The 23,525-nt window shown below is 43.8% G+C and overlaps 1 protein-coding gene across 1 annotated transcript; it reads right to left on the bottom strand.

The window, feature by feature from the left end:
- Positions 1-787: 787 nt before the first annotated feature.
- Positions 788-22,709, bottom strand: LOC142256500 (leukocyte immunoglobulin-like receptor subfamily A member 5). The gene is made up of 5 exons (XM_075328217.1): positions 22,638-22,709; positions 14,746-14,778; positions 9,996-10,265; positions 3,900-4,199; positions 788-1,124 (listed from the first exon to the last, which is right to left on the bottom strand). The coding sequence occupies exons 1-5, from the start codon at positions 22,669-22,671 to the stop codon at positions 901-903; spliced, it is 861 nt and encodes a 286-aa protein (XP_075184332.1). The 5' UTR covers positions 22,672-22,709; the 3' UTR covers positions 788-900.
- Between the last annotated feature and the right edge of the window lie 816 nt (positions 22,710-23,525).

Raw genomic sequence — 23,525 nt, 5'->3', positions numbered from 1 at the left:
AGCTCTGCTCCATCAGCAGCACTGCATGGGAGAAAGACGCTGCTACTTCCCGTGCAGTCTTCACTCCGTGAGTGATCAGTGCTGCTGGCTGTTAGCGGTAATGTTACCGCTGACAGACGGTTACCATAGCAACGGTGCTCCGATCATGTAATTCCCGGTGCCGCTGTTAGCAGTGACGTCACCGCTAACAGGCGCGTTGCTATGGCAATGGTGATCTCCGTTTCCGTTATTGACCGGCTATGTCAGCCGGTCCTTAACGGAATGGCGAAGCAAAACGGGGAGTCGACCGTGTGCCAGAGCATGTCGCCGTTACACGGCGATACACACACGTACACCATGTACCAGAGAGATTCAATGACAGGACCTAGCATGACGTCAAAGCCTGTAGCCAATGAGATAATAGACACGTGACTGGTCACATGGCTATTTTGACGTCACGATAGGACCTGTCATCAGTGCTGGTTCCTGGAGGACGCAGCGATCATCGGGAGGAATAGCGACAGGAGACAGAGTGCAGGACGGATTGCGGGCACCGGTAAGTGTTATGGCAATGTTTATTAACTGTATGTGTACATTTATAATGTGTTTTTATGTGTTTGTGATTGCCTCCCATTGTTTCCTATGGGGTTCGAGTGGTTCGCCGAACCGGTTTGCCAACTGAACTCGAATGCGACCTCCGTTCGGCGAACCAAGCTCGAGCCGAACCGCGACCGGTTCGCTCATCTCTAGTTAACATATACTCTACAACAAAAAGATGGTAATATTTTTTTTATGAAGAGTTCAACTGTTTACAAAATTCACATTCAAGTAAAAGAATGATACAAGAAATTAGTACGATAATGTTCATAGTTTTTAACTAAATTATTATAATTAGAACCTGGAAAATAAGCAACAAAAAAATCATACATTCTGATATTCAAACTCCATAACTGGATCCCCATTTATTCTGAAGCATCTTCTGCACACTTTGGTAACTTCAGATAAAACTGTAAATATATAATCTGAATTCTTGGTAGAACTGATCCAATATTCAATCACAAATCCACAGGCCAAAACAATCAGCAAAAAGGCCAGAGTGAGACGTACTCTGTTTGTAGTTGTGTAATCAGCAATGATCCCGGAATCTAAAAGTAGACGATAAAAACAATTTACATGAAAGATTGTTTTCCAGAATCACATTTGGGCATATTTGTAAACAAAAGTGTGGGTGGAGTTTTTTGCCTCTTTTTAAATTAAACATATTGCTATATTATTTGTTTCACAAAGAATGGTATTGTTTTACATTCTGAGATTGGACATGGGTTAGGAGTTTCTAAGTTTTAGACATATTTATGACAAGTTTTTCACTAGTGTTTGTCAACAAAATTAAAGAAAAAGTTTCATGCTTTTTGTTCAGTATAAATTAAATTATTTCTTTTTGGATGACTGTCCAGTTTAGACGGCACATGATGATTTCCATGTCAAACTTTGGCAGTTTTTAGTGGTATAATTTTTCTTTAACTTTTTGCGTGGACAAGCATCTAAGTAAAAGTTAATGAAGCTATAGTTAACAAAAATCATGAAACTTTTTTCCTTAGTCTTTATTGACACATTTATGACTTTAACCTCTTACGGATGCAGTCAATTTTATTTTTGCATTTTCATTTATCCCTCACCTTTTTGAAAGACCCATAATTTGTATTATTTAGGTTATTATATAGTGTACAAGAAAAGAGGAAAAAATTGTGTGTGTGGTGAAATGGTGAAATAAACAAGCTGTCAGCTGCCATTAATCCCTTATTACCATGATTGTCACTCTACCAGGGTAATCGGGATGAGCGGGATTGTCACATCTAATGGATGCAACAATCCTTGGTGGCTGTAGGCTGCTGTTTTTAGGCTGGGGGGGGTCAATAAGCATGGGTCTCCCTAGCCTGAGAATACCAACCTCCAGCTGTCTGGCTTTATCTTGGCTGGGTATAAAAATTTGTGGGGAGTGCATGCCGTTTTTTAAAAAATAATTTAAACAATTAAATAAAAAGCTGCATGCGGTTTCTCTTATTTTTATACACAGCCAAGATAAGCGTGGGGCTGCAGCCTGTAACAATGGTATTTACCGTGCCTGTGTCAATAGATAGGGGGACCCTACACCACTTTTATTTATTTATTTTATACCATGATATAGATGCACAGACAGGGTATGTGATTCCATAACAATAACAGATTATGTCAGGGGGCGGGGTCTGACTGCAGTCAATCAGAAATGTCAGTGGGCAGGGAAAGCAGTGAATATCAGTAGCTGCAAATGCTTTCCCTGGCTAATCACAGTGATGTCAATACTTGACATGGCTGTAATGGGGCTGGGAGTGGGTTTTCCGCAAACGAAAACTTACCGAACATTGCCGACTTTTGAGCAAAGTGCTTGGTAATCTTGGAGTCCAAATGAACCGGCCAAGACTTGTATCAAATCTGAAATTGGTAAACTCGAAACTGAACAGATTTGTTCATCTCTAATAGTAACTATTCATGTTTGGATTATTCATAATGAATCCAAAATATTATTCCAGTGTTCATCACAAATAACAAGCCTAACCCAAGTAAGTTATTGTAATAAATACTGGAATAGTACTCGCTATTCGTTAAGCATTATCAGAATATGAAGAGTTACTCTTCTCCCATCTCAAAATTACAGATAGTAAAAAACAGAAGCAGAAAACTCTCTCCCTGTTTGCAACATAACCCTGTGGTGCTATTTAGGTTGCATGTCCGATTGCACAGGTAGCAACTGGCCTCCATGTCATACTCATAATTTGGCTCTTGCAAAAGACCAATTTTCTCATACAAATGTTATCAGTGATTTTTATGGATAGCCCTTGCACCTATGATATTCTATAGGGCATTGCACAAGTCCAATTTGTTTCCTCGGACCAAGTGGCGCAAGGGAAAAATCAGAGACATGTCGGATTTTTATCCGACTGTTGGATCAAAATTGGTAATGCAAGTCTATGGGTCCGTCAAAAAATGCAGAAAGCACTTGGATGCCATCTGAGTACAGTCCTATTTTCAAAGACTGACAGAATGGAGAAGGTGGAGAAACTTTCTCTCTCTCAACATCCGAGAAAAACTGATGACACTCCGATCAAACTCTGGTCAAAGTCTGAGCAGAATAAACTGACCATTTTTTTGGGATGTGGAGTAATCATTTGTGTGAACCTACCCTTAGAGCAAAAATCAGTAAATAAAGTTTCATGCTGGACAGCAGGCTAACCTCTCAACAGACACTGGCAGCCATGTTAACCAGCACTGGTGCATTTCCGAACCACTCCCCAAGGCAGAAAGCCCACCATTAAAAATAGTGATCTATAATAGTGGTGTAACCTTTCATATGTGTCCCATGTAGCATTGTGAGTTCAACTGTGTTTTTCAAAACTGAACCAATTTATATTCTGTCTGCAGAGATGAGCAGACCCATGGGTTCATCTGGAATTTAAATAAAGTATTGTTCTGGACCCGAACTTAACCAAAACCTCTTTGGAAGTCACTGATTGGGCAACTCGTCTCTCCTCCCCTAGTGCGAGCCATTCAAAGATACCTGAAGCTCGCACTGGGCCAAGCACAGTGCATACACAAGCACAGAGATGTTTGCTCAAGTGGTTTGCACCTAAAGCACCTAAACTTCAAAATGGAACACTGATTGTTTTGTAAAGTCTGTGTTCGGTATGAGCAATGGACTTTAAAGTTCAGGTCTGCTCATCTCTATCTGTCTGCTCTTTTGCAAAAGGAAAGCAAAGCTTCTGGTCTATGTTGCTTTTATACACATTGCTGCTTTTGCAGATATATCGGATTATTTTACATGCTCAATATTTGGATCAATAAATGGTCTATGGCACAAACAAAGGCTAAGAATCCCTCTCAATTACCTTCACATTTTGTAGTTGTGAGTCTATCGCTGAGAGGTGATTCCATCAGATGAAGGAGTTGTGTTTTTACTTGTAAAAGATAAGAACATCTGTATTCTGCGGTGAGATCAGAAACTTTAAAAATCTTCTTTTGTGGAGTAATTGTTATAACAGGCCAAATGTTAAGCTGTGTTTTTCCCGAATATAAAAAATAACGCTGAATAATGCATTCTTGTGGAGGTTGTGGTGCACTGCAGGTTATCAGGAGATGGTCTTCTGGTTCATCTTGCTCACATGCGGATATGTTTGGTTTTTCAGGATCTGGAAGAGTTGAGAGTTATTACGGTAGTAGGTATTGATTTGACATTTGAAACATTTAAAGAAGAAACATTTAAGAAGTTTCAAAGTGTCATAGTTTTAAGATTAAGAGAAGACACTACTCCATTTCATTCAATGTTTATGTCATAGAGGAAAAAGTAGTCGAATCCATCACAGGAATTTAAAAAAATAAATCTTTATTGCGATTTCATTAAAATATATTCTATGGGCAGTTAAAAAGTATAACTTTCATATGCTTTTCGAATCTCACTGCATCATAGTCAAAAAGTATCAGAATACTGATATAAAACCACAACTCTCAATAATCTAATGACATCGCATATACAGTACTGGCCAAAAGTTTGGACAGACCTTATCATTTCTAGAACAACTATTAAGAGGAGACTTTGTGCAGCAGGCCTTCATGGCAAAATAGCTGCTAGGAAACCACTGCTAAGGACAGGCAACAAGCAGAAGAGACTTGTTTGGGCTAAAGAACACAAGGAATTGGACATTATACCAGTGGAAATCTGTGCTTTGGTCTGATGAGTCCAAATTTGAGATCTTTGGATCCAACCACCGTGTCTTTGTAGAAAAGGTGAACAGATGGACTCTACATGCCTAGTTCCCACCGTGAAGCATGGAGGAGGAGGTGTGATGGTGTGGGGGTGCTTTGCTGGTGACACTGTTGGGGATTTATTCAAAATTGAAGGCATACTGAACCAGCATGCCTACCACAGCATCTTGCAGCGGCGTGATATTCCATCCGGTTTGCGTTTAGTTGGACCATCATTTATTTTTCAACAAGACAATGACCCCAAACACACCTCCAGGCTGTGTAAGGTCTATTTGACTAAGAAGGAGAGTGATGTGGTGCTACGCCAGATGACCTGGCCTCCACAGTTACCAGACCTGAACCTAATCGAGATGGTTTGGGGTGAGCTGGACCGCAGAGTGAAGGCAAAAGGGCCAACAAGTGCTAAGCATCTCTGGGAACTCCTTCAAGACAGTTGGAAAACCATTTCCGGTGACTACCTCTTGAAGCTCATCAAGAGAATGCCAAGAGTGTGCAAAGCAGTAATCACAGCAAAAGGTGGCTACTTTGAAGAACCTAGAATATAAGACATATTTTCAGTTGTTTCACACTTTTTTAAGTATTTAATTCCACATGTTTTCATTCATAGTTTTGATGTCTTCAATGTGAATCTACAATTTTTAGTGTCATGAAAATAAAGAAAACTCTTTGAATGAAAAGGTGTTTCCAAACTTTTGGTCTGTACTGTAGATTGCACCCAAGATGGTGTTTTTGAACTCCAAATTCACGACAAAAAATGCCACACAAGAATGCATTATTTGAAAAATATATTTTAGATACCACATATCAAGAAAAACACACCAATAATATAACATGATAAAGATTTATGCATGAATACATATAATTTGTCAATAATTGCACTAATGAGAACAAACCCACAGAATCCGAATAACTAGCGATATGTGAAACTGTTGTACAGTGGGTGAAATAAGTATAATTTCTAAGTAAATATATTTCTTAAGGTGTTGTTGAGATTCATTTCTCACCAGAGAAACCATCCAATCCACACAGACAAAGAAATCAAACCAGAGAAATCCTAAATTTAGTGATGTGTAGTAATAAGAAATGGCATAGGGAAAAAATATTGAACACATAAAGAAGGAGCTGCAAAAAGTCATGGAAAGAAAGCAATCCTGCCACGTAAAGAAAAATAATATCAACTGATGGCCTATTAAAAGGTGTCTCATTACCAAAGAGTAACACAAGAAATATCTCATGATGGGTAAAACCAATGAGCTGTCTCAATAATTTTGCAACCTTATTGTTGCAAAATTTACTTATGGTAATGGTTACAGAAGAATTTCTAAACTATTGAAAGTTCCAGTGAGCACTCTTTGTACCATAATTCAGAAGTGGAAAAAATAAAATTACAGCATAAACCAGCCACAACCAGGTGCTCCCTGCAATATTTAAGACATAGAAGTGAAAAGAATTATCAGAAACGTTGTCTAAGACCAAGGAAAAGATGTTGAGAGCTACTGAAAGACCTGGAATCCGCAGGTATAATTACTTCAAAGAAAACAATAAGTAATGCACTCGCCCTACCGTGGCCTGTATGCACACTTACCATGCAATATTCCATTGCTGAACAAAAAGCATGTTTAATCGCATGTATAGTTTGCGCAACAACATTTACACAAGCCTGTGAAATACTGGAAGATTATAATTTGGTCAGATGAGACCAAAATTTAACTCTTTCAATGCCATAATACACACCAGTTTGGAGGCCAAATAGCATTGCATATTACCCCAAACCACCATACCAACAGTGAAGTTTGAAGGTGGGAATATCATGGTGTGGGGCTGTTTTTCGTTTTTTGTGTACAGAGACACTTATGATTGATCATGTCCTGATAGGATATTCTACATCAGGGTGTTCATATTGTATGGTCATGACTGACCACTTCCCCAAGTTCGCCGTGGTGGTATCAAACAGAGATCAGACGGCAGAGTCAGTGGTTAGGGCTGTGTGTCGACACTTCATTCAGGTGTTCGGGTGTCCGAACAGGATACATTAAGATCAGGGGGGCATGTTTTCAGGGGACTCTCATGATGAAGCTGAATCAGTTGTATGGGATCGAGCAGTCCAGGATGACGCCCTACCACCCTTGGGGTAACGGCGCCTGCGAGCACTTTAACCGTATTCTGTTACAAATGAGGACGTTGGAGGATGAGCAGCGAGCCCCTTACCGGCTATGCCCCATACATGCTGATGTTCGGCCTGCTCGGCCGAGACATTGAGGAGCTGAAGATGCCAGATGCCTTCTCCAATCCCTCTCGGACTACGTCTGAGTGAGAACAAGAGCACCGCCATCAGTTGAGAGTGTTAGATCAGGTGGTGGGCGACCGGCTTAATCAGGCAACTCATCGATACACGCGACCTGTGCAATCTGAACCATTTTACTCAGTGGATAGAGTGTTGGTAAGGGCCAAACGGCAGTTGGTAAAATGAGTGACTTGTGGGAGGCAATGCTGTATGTAATGAAAAGGAGGGTGGATCCTGACATGCCGGTGTATGTAGTAGAGCCAGGGGGAACCAGAGGGCCAAGTTATAACCTCCACAGCAATATGTTGCAATGGTATCACTTTGAGGAAGTGGCTATCAATCTTAAGGAGTCGGGGCCCATTACTCAAGACACAAGGCCTTTTAGTTATTACGAGTGGTGTGAGGTGCCCCTCTCTGTACCAACTGACCCTTCTCCTAAAGTAAATGTACCCTCAAGCAAAGAAAATATTGCATACCCTGTGCTTCTTCCTAGGGATGCTGATCAGGAACGAGAACCTAACCAGGAAAATCTACCTGCCAGTGTGACACCGCGGGAGGGAGCAGTCATGTCGGTTCCTCCTGGCACAGATGTTTGTGAAGAGCCCAGAGTCCTGGAGCCTGGCATTTCCGTGCCCAGTCCCAGAAGGTCAACTTAGGCCACCGCGGCTGTTCCCTCACAGTGTTATGCGCAAGATGACTTTGAGTGGAGAGGTGTGTGAAGGACACCAACCTCTAGTGGGGTGGCATGTGACAGTGTGAAGAGTGCTGTCAGCTGTTCTGCAATTAGTAATCAGCGCTCTCTTCCTGTAAGTGACTCATCAGCAGTGAGGAGGTCACTAAGACCTAAAGACTCACTGCCCCAAAAAAGTAGGGTCAGAGGGAGAGGGGCAGTGTGGACAGGATGTGTGGAGACAAGCCCAGGAGACTGAGGTTCAGAGGACTGTGCGGAGCTGCTGTCAGTTGCTTCAAGAGTTGTGGGCTGCAGTTCTTGCTGAGGTGAAAGTCAGCTGTTGACCGGGACATCACCCTGACACCTAGAGGGTGAGGAGAAGCTTTTTCCCTGCTGAGGAAACCAGGGATCTCCTGTAAGAGACAACATCCGAGCGGAGGACAGATAACCTTGAGCCTACAGAACTGTGAGTGGCATAGCTGAAGGCTTTAGAACGCTGAGTAAGGCTGGTTTCACACTACGTTTATTTAACATGCGTCAGGAACGTTTTTTTGCTGCAAAAGCGGATCCTGCTTTTACAGCAAAAAACGCATGCAAACGCATCTGTTATTTTGCAGGATCCTGTCACTGGATGTTTAGGGGCGGGCATTGGAGTCATGTGATCGGGAGTGAGGGGAACTAGACTGGGAGCCGGCTTCTGACAGCTGCAGACGCTCGTAACCAAGGTAAACATCGGGCTTGGATACCCGATATTTATCTTGGTTACGAGTGTCTGCAGCTGCTAGGAGCAGGGCTGTCTGCACACGTAACCAACGTAAACATCGGGTAACTAAGAGAAGTGGTTTCCCGATATTTACCTTGGTTACGAGTGTCCGCAGCTCTCAGGTGGGAGAGAGAGGGAGGGGAGGAAGGGGGAAAGACAGAGATAGAGAGAGAGGGTGAGGGAGGGAGGAGGAGAGAGAGACAGATCACGCGAGACTGGTTCTGTGCATGCTCAGTAGAGCAAGCAGGATCCTGTCTATCAGCACGCCAGCGTTCACCTGCGTTTGCGTGCTGTTTAGTCAGGATCCGGTGACATGCAGTATTTGGACGCAGCTCAAAAACGCTACAAGTAGCGTTTTTGAAAGATGTTAAAAAACTGCAAGTCGCTGGATCCTCACTATAACGCATGCAAACGCAGGTGAACGCATGTTAACGTGAGTCCATTGCAAATGCATTGAAGTGAAAACGCATTTGCACTGGATCCGTTTTTCCGCTAAAAAAACGTTATGGACGGATGTTAAATAAACGTAGTGTGAAACCAGCCTTAGACAGAGAATATATATGTTTGTGAACGTTTGGATTCCCCCAGTTTGGTGCTGAAGACCCCGGAAGCAGCTGAGGATGAGACTCTCCACAGACCTGTGCCAGGCAGTACGGTACCTTTGGTGCAGTTATACCAGGGTATACCAAATTTCTTAGAGTATATGTGCATATACTATGTCTCTGCTTATGTGTTGAGTGGTGTTATAGTTTGTGCAGATAAGTTGTAAGTTGGTGTGAAGCCTCAAAGATCCCCCTGTAGCCACACTCATATAATTTACACCCCTCTGTTGCTGTGCTAGTTGTTCCAGCCTGAAGACTGTTAGGTAAATTTTCTCCGGGTTTACTGTGAAACATAATCTGGGGAACCTTGAGGTGGCCACACTGACCCCGGAGTATATCTCATTGTATGGTGTTACTGTGGTTGTTTGGTGGAAGGGTCTGTGTACTGTTGTCTATATCTTACTTCACCTCCCCCAAACCTGTCAGTAAAATTCAGTTGGTTAACTTTCTGCTTGCGTCTCTGTCTTGTGACTCTCTGGATCCCTATCGGACCTCCGGTCTTTACATCTATATAATATGTGTTTCCCTTTTTGTATTTAATTACTGAAATAAATTAACTTTTTGATGATGTTCTAATTTATTGTGATACACCTGTACTTATTTAGTAAATTAATTAGTTGCTAGTGGTTATAACCATGGATACCTAAGCTCCTGCAATGCCCTGCACATGAGGTATGAGACATATATATATCAGGAGAACTATACTACATTTCTAATTGGAGGTATTTGCTAATATTATTATTATTATTATTATTATTACACCTACTACATATTGGGATAGGATCTTGAAGATGGGAATAACCCTTTAAGTTTCACCAATGTTAAAATGATAGTATTGTATTGATTAGTACATAGTAATGTAATACAGTGTTACTTACTGTATATAATGTAACATTTACTTACCTATTACTTGTAATGTAAGGAAATCACTGTAATCTCTCCACTTTCGCTCATAATATTGATAACAGTAATAATCAGTAGAATTATGTTCCTGTACATTTGTCACAGTAAAGTCTTGTTCATATGTGTTTGAGTCTAATGCAGTTAACAATGTAGCATTGATCCTTAGTAAACTAAATGGCCCCTGATTATATTGGGATGAGCACCTGATTGTTACATTACTCCCCTTTAAAATTACATTGCTCGGAAATGCTTGAATTTGTAGTTTCTGTCCTGCAAAAAAAAAGAGATAACAGTGCAGAAAAAAAATTGACTTATTGTATATTGCCAATTCAATTTTTTTATACTTTTGTTCTTTGTATCCTTATAAATATTTTGTTTTATACAACTCTAAAGCCATGAATGTTAAGTATAATGAAATATGACCTATTATGTAGTGTTATCCTGATCACAGCATCTAAAAGGTTGTGTCATCTTTTGATGTACTAGCAAAGATCGCTTTACCCCAAAGAGGTTAAAGTATTGTAAAAATGTTTCAGCCAGGTGTGGATTGTCCTAAAATGTTCCAGGAGCTGTTTTTCAGCATAGCAATGCATGGCTGATTCTTGCTTGTGCTACCTGAGCAGCTTGTGTGGCCTAAATGTGCTCCCAGAACCTCCCAGACTTCTTTCCCATCAAGCACATCTGGAACGTGGTTGGTCACAAATTGCAAAAGGAGCTGCCAGCAGCAGATCTTGATGATTTGCCCCTAGTGCATCCAGTATGACAGAATATTCCTCAGACAAAAATTAATAACCTAATGCTGTAAGAGGGCAGATTTATGCATATAGCACTCATACTCAATACTTAAAAAAGCTAGATATTTGGAAAATTATGTTTTCAATTTTTTCACTGTATGTCAGTATCATGTCTATCCAGCCTATAATTTCCATAATTTCCCTTGTTGTGGGTTAACGGGCTCACATGCATTGGCCAATATATAAGCTAAATATCTCTTTTTTCAAATATTCCTATAGCAGTAATGCAACACCAGAGTTCCCTTATTCATTGTTAGCATTCTAGAGTGCAGCTGTATGTGTTTTTATAATTATATTGTGTTTTCAGCTAGCACCTGTTCACACCTGTTGAATGTGTGGGTCAGTCTTTTTGATATATTTGTAGTACGCTTCTTTATGATTGAGCACTCCGCCCTGTAACCAGGCTTTGTCCATCCTCCTTTATAGTTGGATTCTTCCTGCCCAGACATGGAGGTTTTTAACCCAGATAGAAGCATTTAAGTTGGGGTCCCGGTATATATGAGATCACGCTGCTGGGTACTGGGCTCACATACATTGGCCAATACATAAGCTAAATATCTCTTATCAAATATTCATATAGTAGTAATGTAATACCAGGGTTCACTTATTCATTGTTAGCATACTAGAGTGCAGCTGTAAGAGTTTTGTAGTTATGTGTTTTCAGCTGGCACCTGTTCACACCTGTTCACACCTGTTGGATGTGCGGGTCAGTCTTTTTGGTATATTTGCAGTACGCTTTTTTCTGACTAAACACCCCACGCTATCACCAGGCTGTTTCAATCCTCCTTTATAGCTGAATCCTTTCTGCCCAGACATGTAGGTTTTCAACCCAGATAGAAGCATTTCAAGTTAGGGTCCCGTTATATGAGATTACCTTGTCGTGGTTACTGGGCTAACATGCATTTACCAATACACAAGCTAAGTATCTCTTTTTTCAAATATTCTTATAGCAGTAATGCAATTCCATAGTTCCCTTATTCATTGTCAGCATTCTAAAGTGCAGCTGTATGTATTTTTGTAGTTATAATGTGTTGTCAGCTAACACCTGTTCACACCTGTTGAATGTGCGGTTCAATCTTTTTGATATATATATGAAGTACTCTTCTTTATGACTGAACACTCCACCCTACAACCAGACTGTATCCACTCTCCTTTATAGCTGGATTCTTCCTGCCCAGACATGGAGATTTTTAACCCAGATAGAGGCATTTCAACTTAGGGTCCCGATATATTAGAGGTCACCTTGCCGATGGTTACTGGGCTCACATGCATTGGCCAATACATAAGCTAAGAATCTTTTATCAAATATTCCTATAGTAGTAATGCAATGCCAGAGTTCCCTTATTCATTGTTAGCATTCTAGAGTGCAGCTGTATGTATTTTTGTATTTCCATAATTTTCTGACTTTTCCTTCTTGGTATTATAATATCAATATTGAGAAGTGTGTATTTTAGCTAAACATTGAAATTTTTATAATCTATATATATAATTGCCTTATTCTGTCTGTCTGTCTGTCTGTCTTGCTCCAAAATTCTGTCCTTACCGCGACAAGCGTCTCATTGGCCGCTCGCCTTGCCTCGGCTCCGCCCCCCCACACGGATTGGCCGCTCGCCTCGCCTCGGCTCCGCCCCCCCCGCACGGATTGGCCGTTCACCCAGGCTCCGCCTCCCACACGGATTGGCCTCTCGCCCCGGCCCCCTGCACGCATTAGCAACTCGGCCACGCCCCGCCCCCCTCACGCATTGCACGCTCGCTTTGGCCCCGCCCCCCGCACGCATTCCCCGAACCGACACGAAGCCCCTACTCCCAGGTGAGTGCTGTACCCCCGGGAGCCCACATCAGTGTACGCCGCCAACCCAGCCGACACCTAGGCTCGCATTGCTGGGGTTGCCGGCGTACGCTGGTGTGGGCTCCTGTGCGAGCGGGGGCGGGGTACGCTGGTAACCATGTAATATTGTGTAGCATGGTTACCAGCATGCACCGGCTCCCAGGTGAGTGCATCAAGGTCCTGCAGCGACGGAACACACACACACGCACACACATAAGAACAGACACACACACATCAGATCACACTCACTCTCACACACACCTCACACACACATCAGATCGCATCCACACACTCACAACATCCCGTGATATTGCTTGCTTCTCGGTGGCGATACTGTGCGTGCAATGACCTTCCAGGACCTGCCGGAGGATCACATGCCCAAAAGCATGTGGTATCTCCGGATGTTGTGAGTGTGTGAACGCGTATGTGCGATATCGTCAGTGTGTGTGTGCGTGTATGCGATAGGATGTGTACGTGTATGCGATCGGATGTGTGCGTGTATGCGATCGGATGTGTGCGTGTATGCGATCGGATGTGTGCGTGTCGGCAGAAGGCAGAGGAGCACTGCGTGCAGCACAGCTGCTGGGACTGCACACCGGAGGGCACAGACAGAAGTGGGGTGTGAGTGTATGTGATCAAATGTGTGTGTGTATACTGTCTGATGTGTGACTGTGGAGCACGATGGGGGTGCACAGCATGGGGGATGGAGCACGATGGGGTGTGCGCAGCATGGGGGATGGAGCATGATGGGGGGTGCGCAGCATGGGGGATAGAGCATGATGGGGAGTGCGCAGCATGGGGGATGGAGCACAATGGGGAGTGCGCAGCATGGGGGATGGAGCACAATAGGGAGTGCGCAGCATGGGGGATGGAGCACGTTTGGGAGTGCGCAGCATAGGGGATGGAGCACGTTTGGGAGTGCGCAGCATGGGGAATGGAGCACGATGGGGAATGCGCAGCATGGGGGATGGAGCACGATGGGGAGTTCGCAGCATGGAGGATGGAGCACAATGGGGAGTGCGCAGCATGGGGGATGGAGCACGATGGGGGGTGCGCAGCATGGGGGATGGAGCACGATGGGGAGTGCGCAGCATGGGGGATGGAGCACGATGGGGAGTGCGCAGCACGGGGGATGGAGCACGTTCGGGAGTGCGCAGCATGGGGGATGGAGCACGATGGGGAATGCGCAGCATGGGGGATGGAGCACGATGGGGAGTGCGCAGCATGGGGGATGGAACACGATGGGGGGTGCGCAGCATGGGGGATGGAGCACGATGGGGGGTGCGCAGCATGGGGGATGGAGCACGTTTCGGAGTGCGCAGCATGGGGGATAGAGCACGATGGGGAGTGCGTAGTATGGGGGATGGAGCACGATGGGGGGTGCGCAGCATGGGGGATGGAGCACGTTTGGGAGTGCGCAGCATGGGGGATGGAGCACGGTGGGGAATGCGCAGCATGGGGGATGGAGCATGATCGGGAGTGCGCAGCATGAGGGATGGAGCACGATGGGGGGTGTGCAGCATGGGGGATGGAGCACAATGGGGGGTGCGCAGCATGGGGGATGGAGCACGATGGAGGGTGCACACCTCCCCCCAAAACACACACACACTGGGAACCACACTGGGAACCAGGCACTGCAAAACACACCACACACACACTGGGAACCACAAACACCGCCCTACACAGACACCCACACACACAGACAACGCCGCACACACACAACACCCAACACACAAACACCGCAGCACACACAAATATACGCACATACCGCACAACACACACATTGCACAAAACATACCTCCCCCAAAACACACACACACACCCCACACCCACAGAAACCGCACAACACACACACACAATGCTACAGACACACAGCGCTCCACAAACAACACAACACACGCAACACACAAACAACACCGCTCTCACCCCCCGCCACACCCAGACAACACCCAGAGCATCTACAGCGCCCTACACAAACACTTGGTAACTACACACAACAACATCTATATATATATATATATATATATATATATATAAAAAATGATACAGTAAATTCTAGAATACCCGATGCGTAGAATCGGGCCACCTACTAGTTAATAATATAATTAAGAAAATTATATGTACTCACCTGAAGTGAATTGTAATGTCATTGGCAACATATCTAGAAAGGTAACATTCATTCAATTAAAAGAGATACCAGGAAATTTTGTAGTTTAAACGAAAAGTAAGTCATGTAAGATAATTTACAATGTAGTTTCCACTTCTTTTTAACATGCAAGAAAACCACAGACCAAAAAAATGAAAACTAACCACATTGTGAAAAGAGAATTGTCGTTGATTGAAGACCTATTTGTAGGATCCAGTCATAATATGAAAACGGTGAGGGTCTCACATCTGGCTCATCCACCAATCAACTGAAAATTTTTACAAGTAATGGCCACATAAAAGCAATGGAAAGGGAGGAACACATCAGCTGACGTTTATAATTTTTGTGTAGATGCTATGTTTTGATCACCTGTTATTGCATTTTAAAGAAGTTTTGTGGCGACCAAAAAGTGCCATTTCGGTGTTTGGAATTTTTTTCTCCCTACACCGTGTACTGATTATATTAATTGATTATATATTTTGATAGGCATTTTTTAAATACCAGATATGTGTATTTTTAACTGTTTTATTTTCAATGTGGCAAAAGGTAGGTGATTTGAACTTTTGCCGCAGATTTTCCAAAAATCTGCAGCACAGCTACTCCCCAGCCATTTCTATGGCATTTGGGAAATGCTGTGCCAACGCTGCCAATCGTGCGGATTTTCGTGCGGAAAAATCTGCAGCATGTCAATTATTGTTGCGGATTTCTCCGCAGGGTCCTATATACTTACCTGCCTTGATAGACACCCGAGTCACTTTCTCCGTCTGGTGTACAGCAGCGCGGTGGATCCAGCCAGGTACAGGAAGGAAGAGGTGGGCGGGGCCTGCACGAGCTCCGGTCATGTGACAGCCGGAGCTAGTTCAGGCCCGCCCACCTCCAGCACAGTGAACCAGACGCTGCCTGACAGTGACCCGGCTGCCGGAAAGCGAGGTGCTGCATGATGGAGGTAAGTATGAGCACCCCGATCACTGCAGCACTTGTTCTGCATTGAGGATGCAGTGCCGAAGCCATGGTACTGTATCCTCAATGCAGAATGTCCGCACTATATCCGCACGACATTCCGCTGTATATCCGCAGCATTGAAACAGACAAAGTTCTGTTGCGGATTTCTGGGAGCACCTGCGGAGTGTCCTGCGGATATAACCGCAGGACACTGTCCCCGTGGGCACATAGCCTTAGGTATTTTTTCATATTCTTTAAAACTTTTCTTTTTACACTTTTATTTACTTTACTAGTCCCCCAGGGGACTTAATCACTGAACAGTCCGAATTCCTGTGCATTTCTGCTGATCAGAGCAGCATTGCTCTGATCAGCAGAAATGTTCATCTCCTGTGAGTGGCGGCACTCTGCCGCCTCTCACAGGAAGTAAGCCATGGTAGCGTCAGGGGTTGTTTTAAAGTGGAATAACAAAAACGAAAAAAAACCCGCAATCCTCCTATTACTTTTGCCGATTTTCCTAGCCCTATAACATAACAGACTTTTAAGGGTTATTTTTTTACATTTTGGTGGATAAAAAAAATCTGAATTTTGTACAAAAAAAAAGTTTTATGTATGCTTTTTCAGACCTGAAATACTTTTGTTTTTGCATTGATAGTTGAGTTTTCATAACATCATCATTATGATGGGAAGTACAGAAGATGTCACGCCAGTGGACTAATCTGAGGCCACTTCGGACGGTAAGAGATTTTTGAGCTTCCCGTCCAACAGCCAGAGGCTGCTGTCCTGTCTGAAGGACCAAATTCCCCAAATTGATCCGCCCATTTCTTCCCACATAGATAATGAGACTGTGTGAGTCTATGAACCACACTACAACCTTCAAAACCCAGCTTCCTGGATAATGGACTTCATCAAGAACTGAACGACAAGCTCCACCGGCTGGAATACAGTAACACAATGTTTAGGGGCTTATGTTCAGATATATTTATGTAAAACTTTTTTATTTTAACTTTTTTTGTATTGTCCTTTCATAACTGAAGCTTGAATATATTATTGCCCACTGATATTAAAGCATTACATTTGTTAGCTGCTGCGTCATCCTGCTGAGGGAACCCATAATTTAGTAATACTGTCTATATAGCAATGCATGAATACCTTAGTGTGGTGTTTACGAGTAGTACTTCCTCTATTTGTTGAGTGGAGAAAGTTCTAGCCGAGGCAGAAGTCCCAAGTAAAAGTGGGATCCCATAAATTAGAGGTTTATGCCAGGCTGTAGATAGCCTTGGTAGTCTAGGGTAAGGCCTTTATAGAGGCCTATGGGTAAAGTAAGCATAGCTCTAGCCAAGGAGTTGGGTTGGAAATAGGGCATAAAGTGTTGTGTGCCATCACAACCATGAGAACTGTAGATGGTACTTTGTAGGAGGACTAGCATGATAGACATGGGGACCTTTAATTACTTCTACTATATACTACAAAACGATTTTGCTATGTAGCCCTGCGAAAGGATGACTAACATGGCAGCCATAACGAAACTTCAGCTACCATCGATCACATTGTGTGTAGGGGGTGAGGGATGTTTGGTGCCATTACATATATGGGCCAGCCTACTTGTTGTTTACTTATTGCTGTCAGTAATTGCTCAGGTTGCTGCTGTTACAGACAGATAAAGCCTGTATAACACAGCCAGCATCTGTCAAATAGAGTTCAGATTTAGTGCCTGAAACTACACCATACACCCCCTGTGCCTATATGATGTAAATGTAGGTTATATGGTTGTAGTGTTAGGCTATATGCACATGCTGCAGTTTTAACTGCACCCAAACTGCAACCAAAATTGCACCTTGTCACAGAGAGCCTGGAAATGTAAAAAAAACCACTTGTAATGTAGGTGCATTTTTGCCACGATTTTGGCACGTTTTTGTTAATGCGTTTTTTAAAGGAGAAATAAAATATGATAGGATAGGATAATTGATATATAGCTAGAATAGATAGAAAAAAAATAGAAAGAAAGATAGGTAGAAAGATAGATAGATAGAACATATAGACTAGATAGAAATAAAGAACTAACAGATAGAAAATATAGAAAGAAATAACAGAATAGCTTGATAGAGGAATAGCCAGCTTGACTAGCTGTTTCTTTAATTTTTTGGGGGTTAAAAAAATGACGTGGGGTCCCCCCCATTTTTCATATCCAGCATAGGAACAGCAGCAGTTGCAGTCTGCAACCCTCAGTTGTCTGCTGTACCTTGGCTGGTTATGAACAATAGTGGGGATCCAACACTTTTTTTTTTTTAATTATTTGATTTATTTAAAAAAAAGGATGTGGGGTCCGCCCCATTCTAAAACCAGCCAAGGTACAGTAGACAACTGGGGGCTAATATTATTTGGATGGGAAGGCCCATCGTTATTTGGTATATTCCAGCCTAATAATAACCCACAGCCGCCCCAGAAGTGGGGCACCCATATAATGCACCAATTCTGGCTCTGGGTCCAGCTCTTCCCGTTGCTCTGGTGGTGGCAATCAGTGTAATAAAGAGTTAATGGCAGCCAACAGTTGCCACTAAGTCCTAGATTAGTAATGGCAGTCATCAATGAGACCCCACCCTCATCAATAATCTGTAAGTAAAAGTAAATAAACACAAACTCCCAAAAATCCTTTACTTGGAATAAAATACAAAAAGCACCCTCTTTCATTACTTTATTAACCCCCAAACATCTCTGCAGGTCCGAAATACTCCACACGAGGTCCCATGGCGATTCAGCTCTGCTACATCCATGTCCTGTCACAGCGAGCAGCCATAGAGCATGACTGTCCACTGTGAGTGCACACAGAGCCGTGCAATCAGAATGAACTTGAGTGAACCCCTGACATCACAGCTGTTTGCCCCACAGTATGGCGTGTGTCACAGCAGTGACGTCACTGGTTCATGGCTGTGAGGTTCAGGCCGTGACTGAGTACAAACAGGTAATCCCAAAAGCTGAGTAGGGTGTGAACACACAGACCTACTTTAACCAGGGCTCACACACACCTTAGAGGAGACCCCTGGGCAGACTCAGGAGGGGGCGTGGCCTCCACATCCCAGCTAGTGGTGCGGTGGAGAAGCTGGAAGGAGTTATGCAGTGGTAGTGAGTCAGAGAGAAGCAGTGGAGGAGGATACAAGCCGAGTCTGAAGCGAAGAGAGGGCACGCAGACACGCTAGCCAGACCCTGCAGGTGTAGTGGCTGTTTGCGGGGGAGTTCAGTTGCCACACAGTCAGCCTGAAAGACACCTCAGGAAGAAGCGGGGTGATTGAGTACGGGGACTCCTGGTAGACCAGGCACGCACGGGGACAGGTCCCTAGAGCCAGACATCTATTTAGTGGTCTGCTAAAACCTGCCGGTGAGGGCACTCCAAGTGTCTCACCAAACACACAGAGTCCGCAGCATCAGCAGCAACGAGGGGGCCCATAAGTGACATAGGGCAAGAAGCCATCTTTACTTGGTCCACGCTGCCAGCAAATGGGCCAGAAAGGGGAGTAAAGGCTGATGCGACTTTCCTGGATGAATCCCATATACTTCAAGTCGGGGGTTATCCGAAACAAGAAGTGCTAGGAAGGCGAGCTTACAGTCACCCCTATACCAGCCTGAAGGATACCTGATTCTCTCTGGTCCATCTCAGCATCGCCCCGGTTGCCTCACTCTACCACCAGCAAGTGAGTAAACAGTTAAAAGATATCTCTGGACTGCGACTGAGTTATTCTGCGACTTGTGGTTCCACAAACAAACATCTGAGCCCCTGGGACCAGCCTCACTCTCGGGAGGCCATACCACCAGACTGCATACACCATCAGCTCCAGATGCTCGTTAAACTGCAGTGGCCGTCCCCTATCACCCTGACCACAAAACTGAGAGTGGCATCACAACTCCTATGAAAGTGAACCTGACATACTTGTTGCCAGAAGGGTCCCTACAGAGAAGTCACCACAGTGTCCCGTTGCAGTGCTGTGGTGGGTGACTCACTGTCACAGGGGAAGAACTCCTGGTGTGGCCACGGCTAACCTTAGTGACATCACTGCTGACCACACTACTCACTTCAGTTGCTGTGTGGAGCTCACAGCAGGCAGTCATATTCTATGGCACCCGCTGTGAGTGTCAACTGTAGCAGTGCTGCAAGCATTGTGGGACCTCTTGTGGATTACGTCTTACCTCCAGGGGTGTTATTGGGGTAAATAAAGTGGTGAAAGAGGGTGGCTTTTTGTCTTTTATTTCAAATAAAGGATTTTTGCAGTATTTGTGTTTATTTACTTTAACTTACAGATAAATGATGTTGTGTATCTCATAGACACCTGCCATGACTAATCTAGTACTTACTGGCAGCTATGGGCTGCCATTAACTCCATATTACTCTGATTGCCCCTGTGACGCCCTGGTCTATCAAGTCGTCACAGGGTATTGTGCAATCTGCCCTTCTGTACAGTATCCACTCCTCCTAGGTTACGGATCCTGGTCCATTGGTGTTGCTAACAGCTTAGCGATTCAAAATTCTAGGAACACTTTGCACCGAACCCACCAGAATACACCATTGGGGGGCCTGAAGGGAATAGGGCTGCCTGCATGGGGGATTGGTAGGGAGAAGTGAGAAAGTGACAGAGAAATGAAACAGGAGTGAAAGGAGTAGGAGGTGGAAGGTGACTCTCCGAGAGGGAGAGGTCACTGGTCCGGAGCAGGGCTCCTGAAGTTTACTAGGTGGCAGACGTTGGTCTGGGCCTGGTAGGAGCTGGGACCCCGGTTGCAGGGGATCGCATCAAGGGGTACGGACTGCTGAGGAGGGCAGCCGGTGGCCCTGAGCCATCACCAGGCAGGGGCCAGGGCACGACAGGGTACGTGGATCCTAGGCTGGAAAGTAGCTTCACGCGTCCTGATAATTTACCTGACGGGGCTGAAGACTTCAAGATTCATCCCCAAAATGCTCCAAAATTGGGGTACTAGCGCACCGATGGGATAGGACTTTCTCAAATACAGTCCAAAGAAATCCTACGCGTGAACCCTGAGAGCAAGCTCACTCCATTAGCCATACAGGTGAGCGGGACCTGAAAAGTTTCAAGCTTGAGGGTCCAGCTAGTGAGAAGGTGCCACGGAAAAGGCCACAGGCTAACAGCAACACCAAGGGCACGGATCCACACGTGCTCCCTCCATGCTGCAGCGGTGCTCAGAATTCTGGTTTACAAGCTGTCGGAGTTGTTATTCTTGGACTGAGTGAGTACGCTGAAAAGCCCCTTTTCCTCTACCCAACGGCACCCCATTCACCAACACCCAACGGGCCCCGGGGCACAATCCCCCTACCCACGGAGGGGTTAAACATCCTGCTGCTACACCATCTCCACTGGGCTCCCCAACAGCAGCGGTGGTCGCCTGCATTACCACGCACCGAGGGTGGCGTCACGAACTTACATATCCCCTGTACATATCTATCCCCTCTCTTTTGAATTCGAGTGTCCGCGCGAACCCCCTGGTCCGGAGACCCCTCGAGCCACCGCGGCTCTGGATCTGAGCAGCTCGGCTGCTGGCATGGGGGCAGTAAACCACCACACCAGGGAAATCAGGAAGAGCTGGATAAATTTCTGGGACTGTCACATCTAATGGATGCGGCAATTCCGAGTGGCTGCAGGCTGATATTTTTAGGCTGGGGAGAGACTAATAACCATATGCCTCCCCAGTCTGAGAATACCATCCTCCAGCTGTGGGGCTTTATCTTGGCTGGGTATCAAAATTGGGTGAAGTGTATGTCATTTTTTTAAAATTATTTATTTATTTTACTATACAGTATAGACCTGCCCACTGGCGTCTGTGATTGGTAGCAGTCAGACAGCTGTCACTCAGCGTGACTGCAATCAATCACAGACGCCGCTGGTCGGGGGAAGTAGGGAATATGTATGGGCCTAATGAGGGGCCCCGAAAGAAGAATGAGAGGAGCGGGAGCAGTGTGACAACCGCGCCGGTGATCGGTGAGTATGAAGCGCATGGCAAGAGAGACAGAGAGAGACAGAAACAGAGGGACAGAGAGAGAGAAGGAATTTATCCTCTAATAATGTGGGTGACCTGCTTTTTTTGTGACAAAAACGTAGGCAAAACACAAGCAAAATGTACAAATTTGGTAGCATGAATTTTTCATCCACTCATTGATTTCAATGGGCGACAAAACATGACAAAAACTCAAGAAGACGGTTTTGACAAATAATCTTTAGACAAAAAAACTGCAACGTACGTACAGCAAATCTGAATTCTCATAGAATTTGCTGGGAAGTCAAAAGTCAGAACTTGCTGAATAAAAAACTGCACCAAAAAATGCGGCAAAAAAACACAACGTATGCATGTAGCCTTAAGAAAAGGTATTATTAGCTATAGTAAAAAAAAAAAACAGCCGAAAAAGGTATAATTATGCAGGATGAATATTTGCCAGAAGAGACAGTCTTTTTAGCATACAGTGAATTTGAATAGTGGGCAAAATTGTGGCAACATCAGGAGGGGGATATTGGTTTCCTACTTTATATTGAATAGTGGGCAAAAATGATGTGTATATCATTTTGCCCACTATTCAATATAAAGTAGGGAAACCAATATTCTTCTCCTGATGTGTACATCAGGAGAGGGATATCGGTTTCCCTACTTTATATTGAATAGTGTTCAAAATGTTGTGTACAACAGGAGAGGGATATCGGTTTCCTACTTTATATTGAATAGTGTTCAAAATGTTGTGTACATCAGGAGAGGGATATCGGTTCCCTACTTTATATGCCAAATGCCCAAACAAAGACTAAATATAAACTAGACAATTGTGCAACCCATAGACATATTAGAACAATAACAAGACAATAGAATATAATAATCTATACAATCATTATGCTGCTCATTCTACTGTGTTCAGATTGTTTTAAACAGTTTACAAGGCTTCTACTTACATATATATGTTAGGAAGAAATATGAAGACATCATGTGCTAGATACAGAAATCGAAGAAACCCTTTGAGATGCCAAAGCTGAATGAGGCAAGTTCTCCAAATGAAAAGAAAAAAAATCACCGCCTTGAGTTTCATAGTTCCTGTTTTTGTTGTTTTGTAAAATGCCCTGCATCTATAAATAAATGTGGCCCCATCCACCATCTATAATGACCTTATTTTACAGAATGTAAGATATATTGCTATAGAGAGAGCTAAAAATGCAATTATACGGTGGGCAAAAGAGCCTATATATTACCGCAATATGATTGTGAGCGTAGAATGATTGCTCAAACCAAGTACAAGCACTCAGTGCAACATATACAGTATATCACAAAAGTGAGTACACCCCTCCGGTTTTTGTAAATACTTTACTATATACAGTACAGACCAAAAGTTTGGACACACCTTTTCATTCAAAGAGTTTTCTTTATTTTCATGACTCTGAAAATTGTAGATACACATTGAAGGCATCAAAACTATGAATTAACACATGTGGAACGAAATACTTAACTAAAAAGTGTGAAACAACTGAAAATATGTCTTATATTCTAGGTTCTTCAAAGTAGCCACCTTTTGCGTTGATTACTGCTTTGCACACTCTTGTACAATCAAATACATCCAGTATGTCATAAACATATTTCTTACATGTGGATACTCCAGAAGATATGAAAACTCAGAAAAAGCGGAGTCATAATCCAAAATTTATATTAAAAAGGTATACGTTTATTCAATACAAAATTCATACAAATAACATACAATAAAAACTGGGGGAATGAGGTGCAAGGAGCAGCTAACTACCACAGTAAGGGTAATTGGTGAGCATAAAAAAATTCAAATGGCATGTAGTGCA

This window comes from Anomaloglossus baeobatrachus, chromosome 11 (assembly GCF_048569485.1).
Source record: "Anomaloglossus baeobatrachus isolate aAnoBae1 chromosome 11, aAnoBae1.hap1, whole genome shotgun sequence".
NCBI classification, from domain to species: domain Eukaryota; kingdom Metazoa; phylum Chordata; class Amphibia; order Anura; family Aromobatidae; genus Anomaloglossus; species Anomaloglossus baeobatrachus.
The sequence above is the reverse complement of the archived record's forward strand: the minus strand, read 5'-3'. Positions and strand labels throughout refer to the sequence as shown.